The sequence below is a fragment of the Mauremys mutica genome, chromosome 13 (assembly GCF_020497125.1).
Source record: "Mauremys mutica isolate MM-2020 ecotype Southern chromosome 13, ASM2049712v1, whole genome shotgun sequence".
NCBI lineage: Eukaryota > Metazoa > Chordata > Testudines > Geoemydidae > Mauremys > Mauremys mutica.
Window position 1 is genome coordinate 33,042,908 of NC_059084.1, and position 13,165 is coordinate 33,056,072.

General features: G+C 52.4%; 1 protein-coding gene across 7 annotated transcripts in view; it reads right to left on the reverse strand.

Moving 5' to 3' along the window:
- The window catches only part of CEP250 (centrosomal protein 250), a 153,221-nt gene that overhangs the window by 30,947 nt on the left and 109,109 nt on the right, over window positions 1–13,165 (reverse strand). For 6 of the 7 annotated variants that reach the window (XM_044985125.1, XM_044985124.1, XM_044985130.1 and 3 more), the window contains 2 exons: window positions 705–836; window positions 167–310 (listed from right to left, as the gene is read on the reverse strand). In XM_044985125.1, coding sequence (XP_044841060.1) covers window positions 167–310; window positions 705–836 — 276 coding nt within the window. The remainder of the gene's footprint in view (window positions 1–166; window positions 311–704; window positions 837–13,165) is intronic. The other variant, XM_044985126.1, reaches the window with a different exon arrangement.

Consider the following 13,165-nt stretch of genomic DNA (forward strand, 5'->3'; position numbering starts at 1 on the left):
GATCTCTCTCCTGCCATCCATCTCCATCCTCTGACAAACAGAGGGGACCTCCCCCCTCTGCCTAGCCAGGATCAGGGCTGAGGGTCATATTGAGGGTGAGTGACAAGCAGGGGGACTGCCACCCTCCTGGGTGGAATCCCCATTGCACTGTTCCTGGGGCAGTCACCTGGTTTCGCAGGGTGTCTCGCTGCAGAAGGAGAATGTCTATTTCCTGTTTGAGGGTTTTGACCTCTTCCAGGTGCCTGCTCTCCACTGCCTCCATCTGATTCTGAGCTTCCTGGAGCTCAGCTTGCAGCCCCTCCATGGTGTCCTGCAGCCCGGCCAAAGAGTGAGTCACTGAAAGCTGTGAAATATCAAATCCTGCTCCTTCCTTTCTGTGCCCCAGAGTCCCTCTCACCAACCACATATTTCTGTCTTTGCTCCGCCTGGGTGGTCGTGTGCACAAAACCCACCTGGCTGCCATCTTTGCCTCTAACCTGTCCTTCCTTTTACTGAGCTCTCTGGCTTATCAGCTTACCAGGCCTCTGCCCAGGCGCAGCCCTTGCCCTTTCTGCCCCAGTGCTTTTCTCCCAGCTCTGCACTGCCCTCTAGTCCCTGACTTGGTCCCCTTTCTCTCTCCTTTCACCCCCATTTTTTCCATCCTATATGTTGGACTCTGACAGCCCGTTCCTTCCTCTCTACTGCTCCCTGCTGGTCAAACCTACCTGCTCCTTCTGTTGCTTCTTCACCTCTTGGCGAAGCTGCTCCAGCTGCTGACAGGCATCTGTCAACTCTTCCTGTGTTTGGAGCAGTGCCTCCAGCAAAGACTTCTTCTCCCTCTCTTTCTCTAGCAGCACCTGCACAAAGAGAAAAGGGGAGAGGGAAGGCTTAACCCTCACAGATATAATGAGTTTGCCGAATCCCAGAGGCTAGCTTCTTGTCTCCGTAGTCAGTCTCCACTTCACCAGAGACCCAGGTTCTATGGTGAGACTGACAGTGAGAGAAATCCACCTTCGATGATTGTCTCCTCTTATGTGGTGCCAAACCACATGGCACCTCCCAATTGCCTTAGGTCAATGTAAACATCTGCCTAACTCTGCTGGATCATCTTCAGTGAGGCCATCCTCAGCCTGCAGCAACGCTCCTCAGTTCTTCCCACGAAGCCAGCAGCAGCTCTTGTTCGTGCACACTGGGTTTCAGTAGCAGAGTGCCATGATCCAAAGAGGACAGGAATCTTTGGCTCTCTTGGAAAGAGTAGGTGGTTAAATGAAAATATCCACTAGGTGTCTCTGAGGTGTCATGAGCACATTTTCATCTCTGAGATCTGGTGCAGTCATTCTGATGCTTGCAAGTGCATTGTAGGGATATTGCCGTGCCCAGGAACTCAGACAGAAGAGCAGGGCTTTGGGTGGCACACAATAAGGGCCCCTACTGTGGGGACGATCTGGCAGGCGAATTTTGCATACTTAAGAAATGCAGCACATGGACAGCAAGTGGAACAGGAACTTCCAATCCCAGGGCAATTCTCTGAAAACAGTTTACAAAAAGTTATGGAAATCCACAACTCATAACTTCATCTAGCTGCACTCAAGGTTGTAAACGTGGCTCAATAACTTCAGAGAAAGAGCCTTAAAGAATAATGAATTATTGAAACACAAATGGTTGAACTGAGGAAAACTGTAAGTTAAGGAAAGACTTTTAAACCCCAAATATCTGAGCTGTTGCAGATCCCAGTAACAGAACAAACATCTAAGATGCAAGTGGACCCCTGTACAGCTCATTAGCCAGCCTTCACCGACATTACTGGTGCAGGCCTGTGTACATTCCTACTTCGTGCAGTCTGAGAAAGCAAGCATATGAGCACTTCTTCAGTGCTGTCAGAAAAGCAGCAACAAAAGTCAGGGAACGTGTCCAAGAAACCAGACTCCTACATCTTCCACATCTTCTTCATCTCTCTGGACAGCATTTCTACCAGGCTCACCACCTTGGTATCTAAGCATAGAATCCATGCTGCCCTCATGCATACAATGCCCTCCCTCCCTGGATGCCAGGCATTCGCCTTCTCTGTCTCAAACCCCATTGCAAAACACAGTGCTCTTGTAATGCACACAAAGTGTCAAGCCTAAAACTTGGAGCAAAGGCTCAGGCAAAAGTTAACAGAAATGCTGGACCTTCCTGGCAGCCAGCTGCACTCCTGAGTGGCTTGGTGCTGCTGAGAGATAAAGAAGGGGCTTCTTAAAAAACATTCCACCTCAGCTGGCAATACATGCAATGCTCCCTGGCTAAAATACCCAGCAGCCCAGGCTCTACCCCCAAAATCTAATCTGTACTGCCCCCCGACTTTAATCTATCAATCCTGCCACCCCCACACACCATGCCCTTGGGATTCTGGGTGTGTGTCTGAGGAGAATGGCTTTCCAGACTCCCTTCCAAAGCCAGCTCTTCACACCATGGGCAGGGGCACAGGCAATGGTAGGGAGAGAAGTGAGGCTATAGCAGCGGCTTGGCCCTCCCTCCTCGTCATGTGCTAGCAACGCTGGTGGAAGGGAGATCCCCTGGCAGCAATGACAGTGACTGCAGCATCCAAGAAGACTAAACATTTCAACAAGCAGAGCCAGCCTTAGCATTTTGAGGCTGCACAACCTATTGCAAACATAACAGCATCCTGCCCACCAAGCTCACATCATTATGCTCTGGGCTGGCCATCCCAAACATAGCCAATTTACTTTATATTAAAAGCCAGTGGATGAAAGGTCTATAAGTCTCCCTAGCTTTCTGCTGCAGAATGAACCCTTTCCTCTCTACATATTCAGTCCCTAGCAAGACTTTAGGGTCACTTTCCAATGCACAGAGCTTACGAGAAAATGAGTTAGAAATGTATTTAAAACGAAGAAGAAAGTGAGACTGTCTCTCCTGAAGCCCAAAGGCAGATCTGTCCCAAGGGTCTCACAGCCCCTCTAGCTCATCAGTGCTCTTATGTGGATATTACACAATGCCTGAAGGTACAGGAAATTAATGAGAGAACAACTAATCCCTCCAAAACCACTTCAAAAATGGCACCAGTAAAAGCAACAGTTAAAAATGTTTCTCACTGCCTGGAAGGTTGCAGAGAAAGCTAAGAGCATTTCATGGATTGAGAACTGGTTAAAGGACAGGGAACAAAGGGTAGGAATTAATGGTAAATTCTCAGAATGGAGAGGAGTAACTAGTGGTGTTCCCCAAGGGTCAGTCTTAGGACCAATCCTATTCAATTTATTCATAAATGATCTGGAGAAAGGGGTAAACAGTGAGGTGGCAAAGTTTGCAGATAATACTAAACTGCTCAAGATCGTTAAGACCAAAGCAGATTGTGAAGAACTTCAAAAAGATCTCACAAAACTAAGTGATTGGGCAACAAAATGGCAAATGAAATTTAATGTGGATAAATGTAAAGTAATGCACATTGGAAAAAATAACCCCAACTATACATACAACATGATGGGGGCTAATTTAGCAACAACGAGTCAGGAAAAAGATCTTGGAGTCATCGTGGATAGTTCTCTAAAGATGTCCACGCAGTGTGCAGAGGTGGTCAAAAAAGCAAACAGGATGTTAGGAATCATTAAAAAGGGGATAGAAAATAAGACTGAGAATATATTATTGCCCTTACATAAATCCATGGTACGCCCACATCTCGAATACTGTGTACAGATGTGGTCTCCTCACCTCAAAAAAGATATTCTAGCACTAGAAAAGGTTCAGAAAAGAGCAACTAAAATGATTAGGGGTTTGGAGAGGGTCCCATACGAGGAAAGATTAAAGAGGCTAGGACTCTTCAGCTTGGAAAAGAGAAGACTAAGCAAGGATATGATAGAGGTATATAAAATCATGAGTGATGTTGAGAAAGTGGATAAGGAAAAGTTATTTACTTATTCCCATAATACAAGAACTAGGGGTCACCAAATGAAATTAATAGGCAGCAGGTTTAAAACAAATAAAAGGAAGTTCTTCTTCACGCAGCGCACAGTCAACTTGTGGAACTCCTTACCTGAGGAGGTTGTGAAGGCTAGGACTATAACAATGTTTAAAAGGGGACTGGATAAATTCATGATGGCTAAATCCATAAATGGCTATTAGCCAGGGTGGGTAAGGAATGGTTTTCCTAGCCTCTGTTCGTCAGAGGATGGAGATGGATGGCAGGAGAGAGATCACTTGATCATTGCCTGTTAGGTTCACTCCCTCTGGGGCACCTGGCATTGGCCACTGTCGGTAGACAGATACTGGGCTAGATGGACCTTTGGTCTGACCCGGTACGGCCGTTCCTATGTAAGAAAGGAAAGAAGAAGAAATTGCAATAAAAAGAATAAAACCAGCCAGCTGACAAACAAAACTTCCAATGCATTAGCAGTGGTGGAGAACTTGAGGCAAGCAGTTGCCCAACATTTGGACAAGTATGTGTCCATAGACCATCATCGTTTTCCAAAGGTCTTTCCCATATGTGAAGCCAAGAGCGTCCCAGTGCTTGGTACAGAGCAAGGCAGAGCTGTCGTTCTCCTTGGACATGCAGCGACTGCACAGCACACTGCTTGGGACTGGACGTTAATGGCAGAGTGCTGGCCTTTACATTGGATACTGGACGCATAATATAGAAAGTGATCACAAACTCTGAATATTGTTTAAAAATTATTAGCACCACCTAGAATCCAAATGTGAGAGTGTGGACATACTACACACTAATTCAGGCAGGAAAGAGTTTAATTCCCAGCAAAGGGAGCCGTGCAAAGAACTTATCGCATCCTAGCAACTTGCCTCAGTTGTCAGGAAGAGGGAGTACATACGTAAGCAGGGAAAGGGCGCAGCTTGAGGATGGGGCAGAGGGATGAAGGCTTCTGGACCAAGCTGCAAAGATGGATTTCCATATGGAATGTAAACTGGATAACAAATACATGTAGCACATACACTTAGCAGAACAGTAAGCACATCAACCCCAGCGGACACGGAAATGGATTAATATCAAGTCCATGTTGTGAGACTACTTCAGAGTTAGCAGTTCAAACAGAAACAGGCAGACCCAATTTTGCATAAACTGAAGCTAACAGTGTTAAGAGGATAACTTTTAGAAACAGCAGAGTTCCGCCCCAAGTTGAGATCATTAGCACCGTCAAGCGATTAAAAAAATTAATTGTGATTAATCATGCTGTTAAACAATAAAAGAATAACATATGATCTGCGATGGGGTATATCAGACCCTCTGGCACCTCCTACTGGAGGCCTCTTGGCTGTGCCACACCCTGCCCCAAAAAAGGGCAGTGGAGAGGATCCTCCAAGCTGCCTAGAGTGGCTGCGTGGGACACAGCCAATCAGGGCCCAGCAGCCTAGTGTAAGAGGCGCTGCAGGGCCAGAGGGAGTTCAGTTCCTTGCTGGAGCTGTAGGAGTATGGATGGTGTGTGGCTGGCTGAGGGAGTTGAAGGCCCTCGGAGGAGGTCAAACTGCCAGAAGCCAGGGAGAGCGAAAAGGAACCCTGAGTCGATTGTGGGGACTCCATCAGGACAAGCCCTGAGATAAGGGTGAAGATGGCACAGGGCCGCAAGGAAGTGGCCCAGGGAATTAGAGCAGCAGCATGACTTAGATAAAGGGACACAGCAGACAGCTGCTATCTACAGGGTTCCTGGGCTGGGCCCAGTTCCCCCCCCTCAATCCCCATTAGCTATTGGGGGAAGTGGCCTGGACAGTGAAGCACCCCAGAGGGGAGGACTGAACTATAGTGGCCCAGCTGGAGAGCTGTAGCCAGGAAGCCCAAGAGGGCGAAGACATTCTCTCCAGGGAGGGAGCCCTGGGCCACTGCTCTATCCCAGAGCAGGAGCAACCAGAGAGAGAGAGAGAGAGCAGGCACACACACTTCTCCAAGGGGGCGCTCACAAGGGGTGAGTGCACCCCTTTACATGCTCTTACAGTTAAAAGGAGTCACAAGAGAGTACTATTACTGGGTGATGGCCTATTCATGCAGGAGGTAGTTGCCACCCCTATCTGGTCAAATGTCGAGGTTCTTTGGTATACTACTGCCCCATCCCAGAACAGCCAATGGAAAACCTTTTAGAGAGAGCTACACACAACTGACACCACTTTTGAAGGTAAAGAAGGGACATTATAAGAGACAAGGGCTGTTCTGTCTATACAGAGAGACCAAAGGCTGTTTCAGTATAACACAGAATGGAGAGAGGCCCCCCGGATCCTCTTACTGAGGAGCCATCTTGAGAAAGGACAGTTACCTGTTTCCGTAACTGGCGTTCTTCGAGATGTGTTGCTCAGGTGTATTCCACTATAGGTGTGTGTGCTCGCCACGTGCACCGGTGCCGGAACTTTTTCCCTTAACAATATCCGTAGTGGGGGAGCACCACTGCAACCCCTGGAGTGGCGCCGACATATCACGCCATAAAGGGGGCTGCACGCTCCCTCCACCCTCAGTTCCTTCTTGCCAGACAACTCCGACAGAGGGGAAGGAGGGTGGGACGTGGAATACACCTGAGCAACACATCTCGAAGAATGCCAGTTATGGAAACAGGTAACTGTGCTTTCTTCTTCGAGTGATTGTTCGTGTATTCCACTATAGGTGACTCCAAGCTATACCTGATGGAGACAGGTAGGAGTTTAAATGTAAAGTTTTAAGGGTTACTGGGGCGGAGCACCGCCCTACCAAACCCGGCGTCATCCCTCGTTTGGGAGACGATCGCATAGTGCGATGAAAAGGTGTGGACAGAGGACCACGTAGCAGCCCTACAGATGTCCTGGATAGGGACATGAGCCACATAGGCCGCTGACGAGTCTTGAGCTCTGGTGCAATGCGCCTTTACAATAGGAGGCAGGGGAACCCCTGCCAGGTCGTAACAGGTGCGAATGCACGAGGTGATCCAGCGGGACATGCACTGGGTGGACACTGGCCGTCCCCTCATAGACTCGGCCGAAGCAATAAAAAGGTGGGGGGACCTCCTAAATGACCAGGTTCTGTCCAGGTAGAAGGCCAGCGCTCTGTGCACGTCCAATGTGTTCAGGCGGCGTTCCACATTGGAGGAATGGGGTTTAGGACAGAGGATCGGGAGAAAAATATCCTGAACCATGTGAAAAGCCGAGACTACCTTTGGCAAAAAAGCGGGGTGAGGGTGGAGCTGAACCTTGTCCTTATGGAAGACCGTATACGGCAGTTCAGAAGTCAGGGCCCTGAGCTCCGAGATGCAGCGGGCTGAGGTGATGGCCACTAGGAATGCCACCTTCCACGACAGGTGGGACCACGAGCACGTGGCTAACAGCTCAAAGGGAGGCCCTGTGAAGCAGGAGAGCACCAAGTTCAGGTCCCAGAGCGGAATTGGGGGTCTGGCATATGGGAATACCCGATCTAACCCTTTCAGAAATCGGGCCGTCATGTGATGTGAGAACACAGACAGGCCCTGCACCGGGGGGGTGGAAGGCCGAAATGGCCACCAGGTGCACCCTGACCGAAGAGGACGCCAGCCCCTGGGTCCTAAGGAAGAGGAGGTAGTCGAGGACAAGCTGGATACACACGGAGGAGGGAGAGGAACCTCTATCCCTCGCCCACCTAGAGAACCTATACCATTTAGCCAGGTAGGTTCGACATGTGGAGGGTTTCCTACTTTCCAGGAGGACCTTCCTCACATCCTCAGAACACCTCTCTTCCTCCTCATTTAACCATGGAGCAGCCACGCTGTCAGGTGGAGAGCGGCTAGGTTGGGATGGAGGAGACGACCTTCCTCCTGGGAGAGGAGGTCCAGGCGGAGCGGCAGCCTGCACGGAGGGGCCGCTAAGAGTTGCAGTAGGGACCTGTACCAATGCTGACGGGCCCAATCCAGAGCTATGAGAATGACCCTCGCCCTGTCTGACTTCACCTTCTGTAGGACCCTGCCTATTAAGGGGAAGGGCGGAAAGGCGTACAACATGGGCCCCGACCATGGGAGTAGGAACACATCTGATATCGACCCCTCGCCCCCTCCTGCTCTGGAGCAGAATCGAGGACACTGTCGATTCTGGGCGGTGGCGAACAGGTCTACCTGGGGAGCACCCCACTGTAGGAAGATCCACCTGGCTACCTCCCTGTGCAGGGACCACTCGTGCTGCTGGGAGAACACCCTGCTCAGGTGGTCTGCGAACGTGTTGCTCTTGCCAGGCAGATACAAAGCCTGCAGAAGTACGTAGTGGGCTATACAAAACTCCCACAGGAGTTGGGCTTCCTGGCATAAGGCCCGGGAATGCGTGCCCCCCTGTTTGTTGATGTAATACATGGCGGTCGTGCTGTCCGTAAGGACTCTGACTACCTTCCCTTGTATGTGCTGGCAAAAGGCCATGCACGCCAGGCGTACGGCCCTGAGCTCCGTGACATTTATGTGCAGGGCCAGTTCCTCTGGTGACCACATGCCCTGGGTCCTGATATCGCCCATGTGGGCTCCCCAGCCCAGGTCCGAGGCGTCCGACACTAGGTCTAGTGATGGAGGGGGCTCTCGGAAGGGGATACCCTGGAGCATGTTGCTCGGGAGGGACCACCATTGGAGATCTGCCACCACCTTGGGTAGCAGCGTGACAACTCCAGGCTGTCTCTGGCCTGGGAGTACCGGGAGGCCAGCCAGAGCTGAAGGGGCCTCATCCAAAGCCTGGCAAGTCGCACCACATAGGTGCATGCTGCTATGTGGCCAAGGATTTGCAGGCACACCTGTGCCGTGGTCACCAGAAAGGCCGTGACCGAGGCGATGAGAGCTTTGAGCGTCTCGAATCTGTCCTCTGGAAAGGAGGCTATGGCCCAGGAATCCAGCAGCGCCCCTATAAAGCTTATGCGCTGAACCAGGATTAACGTGGATTTCTCCTCGTTTACCAGTAGGCCCAGAGCTGCACAGGTGTTTAGCAGGATGCTCATGTGCTGCTGCACCAGAGACTAAGACCAGCCCTTGAGTAGCCAGTCGTCGAGGTAGGGAAAGATTTGCAGCCCCTTTTTCCTGAGGTGGGCAGCCACAATGACCATACACTTTGTAAATACCCTGGGGGCAGTAGAGAGGCCAAAGGGGAGAACCGTAAACTGGAAATGGTCCTGACCCACCATGAAACGGAGGAAACGCCTGTGAACCTCGAATATGTGGATGTGAAAGTATGCATCCTGGAGGTCCAGCGCCGTAAACCAATCCCGCTGGTCTAGGGATGGAATAATGGAGGCCAGGAACACCATGCGGAATTTGCAACGAACGAGGAACTGGGTGAGATACCACAAGTCGAGAATGGGCTGGAGCCCACCCTTCGCTTTCGGGATGAGGAAATACCTGGAGTAAAAACCCCTGCCCTGGTATTCCCGAGATACCCTTTCCACCGCTCCCAGGGAGAGGAGGCACTCCACCTCCTGATGGAGGAGGAGGGCATGCTCCAGGACCCCGGCCAGCTGCCTGAACAGGGGACAATTGGGAGGGATGGAAACAAACTGCAGCCTGTACCCTTGGGAAATGGTGCTGAGGACCCATTGGTCCGATGGTATATGGGCCCATTGCAGTCGGAAGGCCGATAAACTGTTCATAAAAGGCAACTTTATTAACTGGGTGGGGGGAACACTGGCAACAGGCTCGGTGACCCCCCTCAATGAGTCAAAAACGCCGCTTCCCCGGCCGCCTGGCCTTAGAGGTCGCAGGCCGTGGGGCCAAACGGGATGGCGTTGGGACCGACGCCTTTCTTCCCTCTGCCGCTTAGGCGGGGGCTCGTATCTGCCCTGAACGAAAGGAGCAGAGGTTTGAGGCCTGGGCTTGTCCTTAGAGGGAGGGACGTACAGGCCTAGTATCTGAAGGGTGGTGCAGGAGTCCTTCATCCCGTGCGGATGGGTATCTGTCTGTTCTGCAAACAGGGCCTTGCCATCAAACGGCAGGTCCTGCATTATAGACTGAGACTTGACTGACAACCCCGAGAGCGAGAGCCACGACGCCTGTCGCATGGAGACTGTGGAAGCCATCGTACGAGCGACTGTGTCCGCTGCATCCGTAGCTGCCTGGAGAGCTGCTTTGGCCATGGCCGCACCCTCATCGATCAAGGCCCGAAACTCCTTTCCGTCCTTGTCCCGGAGAAGGGGCTCAAACTTAAAGAGGGTACCCCAGAGATTAAACTCATACCGGCTCAGCAGTGCCTGGTGGTTGGCCACTCTGAGCTGGAAACTCGCAGACGAAAAGACGGTTACTCACCGTTGTAACTGTTGTTCTTTGAGATGTGTTGCTCCTATCCATTCCAGTTAGGTGTGCGCGCGCCGCGTGCACGGCTCGTTGGAAGATTTTTACCCTAGCAACACTCGGTGGGTCGGCTGGGCGCCCCCTGGAGTGGTGCCGCTATAGCACCAGATATATACCCCTGCCGACCAGTCCGCTCTTCAGTTCCTTCTTGCCGGCTAATCCGACAGTGGGGAAGGAGGGCGGGTCTGGAATGGATAGGAGCAACACATCTCGAAGAACAACAGTTACAACGGTGAGTAACAGTCTTTTCTTCTTCGAGTGATTGCTCCTATGCATTCCAGTTAGGTGATTCCCAAGCCTTACCTAGGCGGTGGGGTCGGAGTGAGACGTGGCAGAGTGTAAGACTGCTGAGCCGAAGGCTGCATCGTCTCTAGATTGTTGCACCAACGCGTAGTGGGCAGCAAAAGTGTGGACCGAAGACCAGGTAGCCGCCCGACAGATGTCCAGGATGGGGACATGGGCCAGGAAGGCGGCAGAAGAAGCTTGCGCTCTCGTAGAGTGAGCGGTGAGACGACTAGCTGGCACGTGAGCAAGCTCGTAGCATGTCCGGATACATGCTGTCACCCAGGAGGAGATCCTCTGAGAGGAGACCGGCTTGCCCTTCATGCGATCGGCAACCGCTACGAATAGCTGGGGCGAACGCCGGAAGGGTTTCGTTCGCTCTATGTAAAATGCGAGGGCCCTGCGGACGTCGAGGCTGTGAAGCTGTTGTTCATGACGTGAGGCGTGCGGCTTCGGGAAAAAAACCGGGAGGAAAATGTCCTGGTTCACATGGAAGGCCGACACCACCTTAGGGAGGAAGGCCGGGTGTGGCCGAAGCTGTGGAAGATGGTATACGGTGGACCAGCCGTTAGGGCGTGAAGCTCGGAAACTCATCTTGCTGATGTTATAGCGACGAGAAAGGTCGTTTTCCATGACAAATAGAGAAGGGAACAGGTGGCCAAGGGCTCAAAGGGGGCTCCCATAAGCTTGGCTAGAACTAAGTTCAAATCCCAGGAAGGTGTAGGACGCCGTATCGGCGGGTACAAGCGATCTAGTCCCTTAAGGAAGCGGGAAACCATCTGATTGGAAAAGATGGACCGTTCTCCCACACCAGGTCGAAAGGCGGAAATTGCCGCCAGGTGCACCTTCAAGGAGGAGACCGCGAGACCTTGCTCCTTGAGAGACCAGAGGTAGTCCAGGATCATAGGAATAGGGACTGCGAAAGGATTGAGACCCTTCTGATCGCACCAGAGTGCGAAACGCTTCCATTTCGCGAGGTAGGTCGATCAAGTGGAAGGCTTCCTGCTTTCCATCAGGACTTGCTGCACCGCCGCAGAGCAGTCACGCTCCGCTCGTGTCAGCCACGTAGGAACCAAGCTGTAAGATGGAGGGACTGCAGGTCCGGGTGGCGAAGCCTGCCGAAGTCCTGTGTTATGAGGTCCGGCCATAAGGGGAGAGGAATGGGATCCCGTACCGAGAGCTTGAGCAGCAGGGTGTACCAGTGCTGTCTCGGCCAGGCCGGAGCGATGAGTATGAGGCGGGCCCTGTCCCTCCAGAGCTTGAGTAGCACCCGGTGTACGAGGGGGAACGGAGGGAAGGCATACAGCAGGTGACCCGTCCAGGGGCAGAGGAATGCGTCCGATAGGGAGCCCTGGGAGCGACCCTGGTAAGAGCAGAACTGGTGACATTTCCTGTTCTCTTTGGAGGCAAACAGGTCTATTTGGGGAACACCCCACCTCTGGAAAACTGTGTGGATAACATCTGGGTGAATCGACCACTCGTGGGAGAGGAATGACCTGCTGAGATGGTCGGCCAACGTGTTCTGCACTCCTGGAACAAACTATGCTACCAGGTGAATAGAGTGGGTTATACAGAAGTCCCAAAGGTGTATCGCTTCCGTGCAAAGCAGGGAGGAATGAGCCCCCCCTGCCTGTTGACGTAAAACATCGCCGTCGTGTTGTCCGTGAAAACGGCCACGCAGCGCCCTTGGAGATGGGCGTGGAAGGTTTGACACGCCAAGCGAATTGCCCGCAGCTCCCTGACATTGATATGAAGGGAGAGCTCTTGGGGCGACCAGAGACCCTGGGTGTGCAGGTTGTTGAGGTGTGCACCCCACCCCAATGCCGAAGCATCCGTGGTCAGTGTGACAGATGGGTGGGGTGGGCGGAATGGAACTCCGGCACACACTACCTCCGGGTTCAGCCACCAGTTGAGCGGTTCGAAGGTTGATCTCGGGACTGTGATCACCATATCTATGGAGTCGCGGTGCGGGCGGTACACCGACGCCAGCCAAGTTTGAAAGGAGTGAAGACGCAGCCTCGCGTACATGGTCACGAATGTGCATGCCGCCATGTGGCCGAGGAGGCGGAGGCAGGACCGCACCGTCGTTTTCGGAAAGGACTGTAGGTCTCGGACAAGGGAAGCCAAATTCTGGTGCCGAGGTTGAGGGAGGCAGGCCCTGGCTAAATTGGAATCCAGGACTGCACCGATGAACTCCACCCTTTGTGTTGGAGCTAAGGTAGACTTTTCGGCGTTGATCATAAGGCCTAGCCGTTGGAACAGGCCTAGGATCTCGGCCATTTGACTTGTTACCAGTTGGCGGGAAGATCCGCGGATCAGCCAGTCGTCGAGATACGGGTAAACATGTATGCGACGACGGCGAAGGGCCGCAGCCACCACTGCCATGCACTTGGTGAAGACCCTCGGTGCCGTGGAGAGGCCGAATGGGAGCACCGTAAACTGGTAGTGCATACTGTTGACGACGAAGCGCAGATAGCGTCGATGAGGGAGGTAAATCGCGATATGGAAGTATGCGTCCCTCATGTCGAGGGCGGCAAACCAGTCTCCCGGATCCAGGGAGGGGATAATGGTCCCCAGGGTTACCATGCGGAACTTGAGCTTGACCAGAAATCTGTTGAGCTCTCGGAGGTCGAGGATTGGTCGCAGACCTCCCTTAGCCTTGGGGA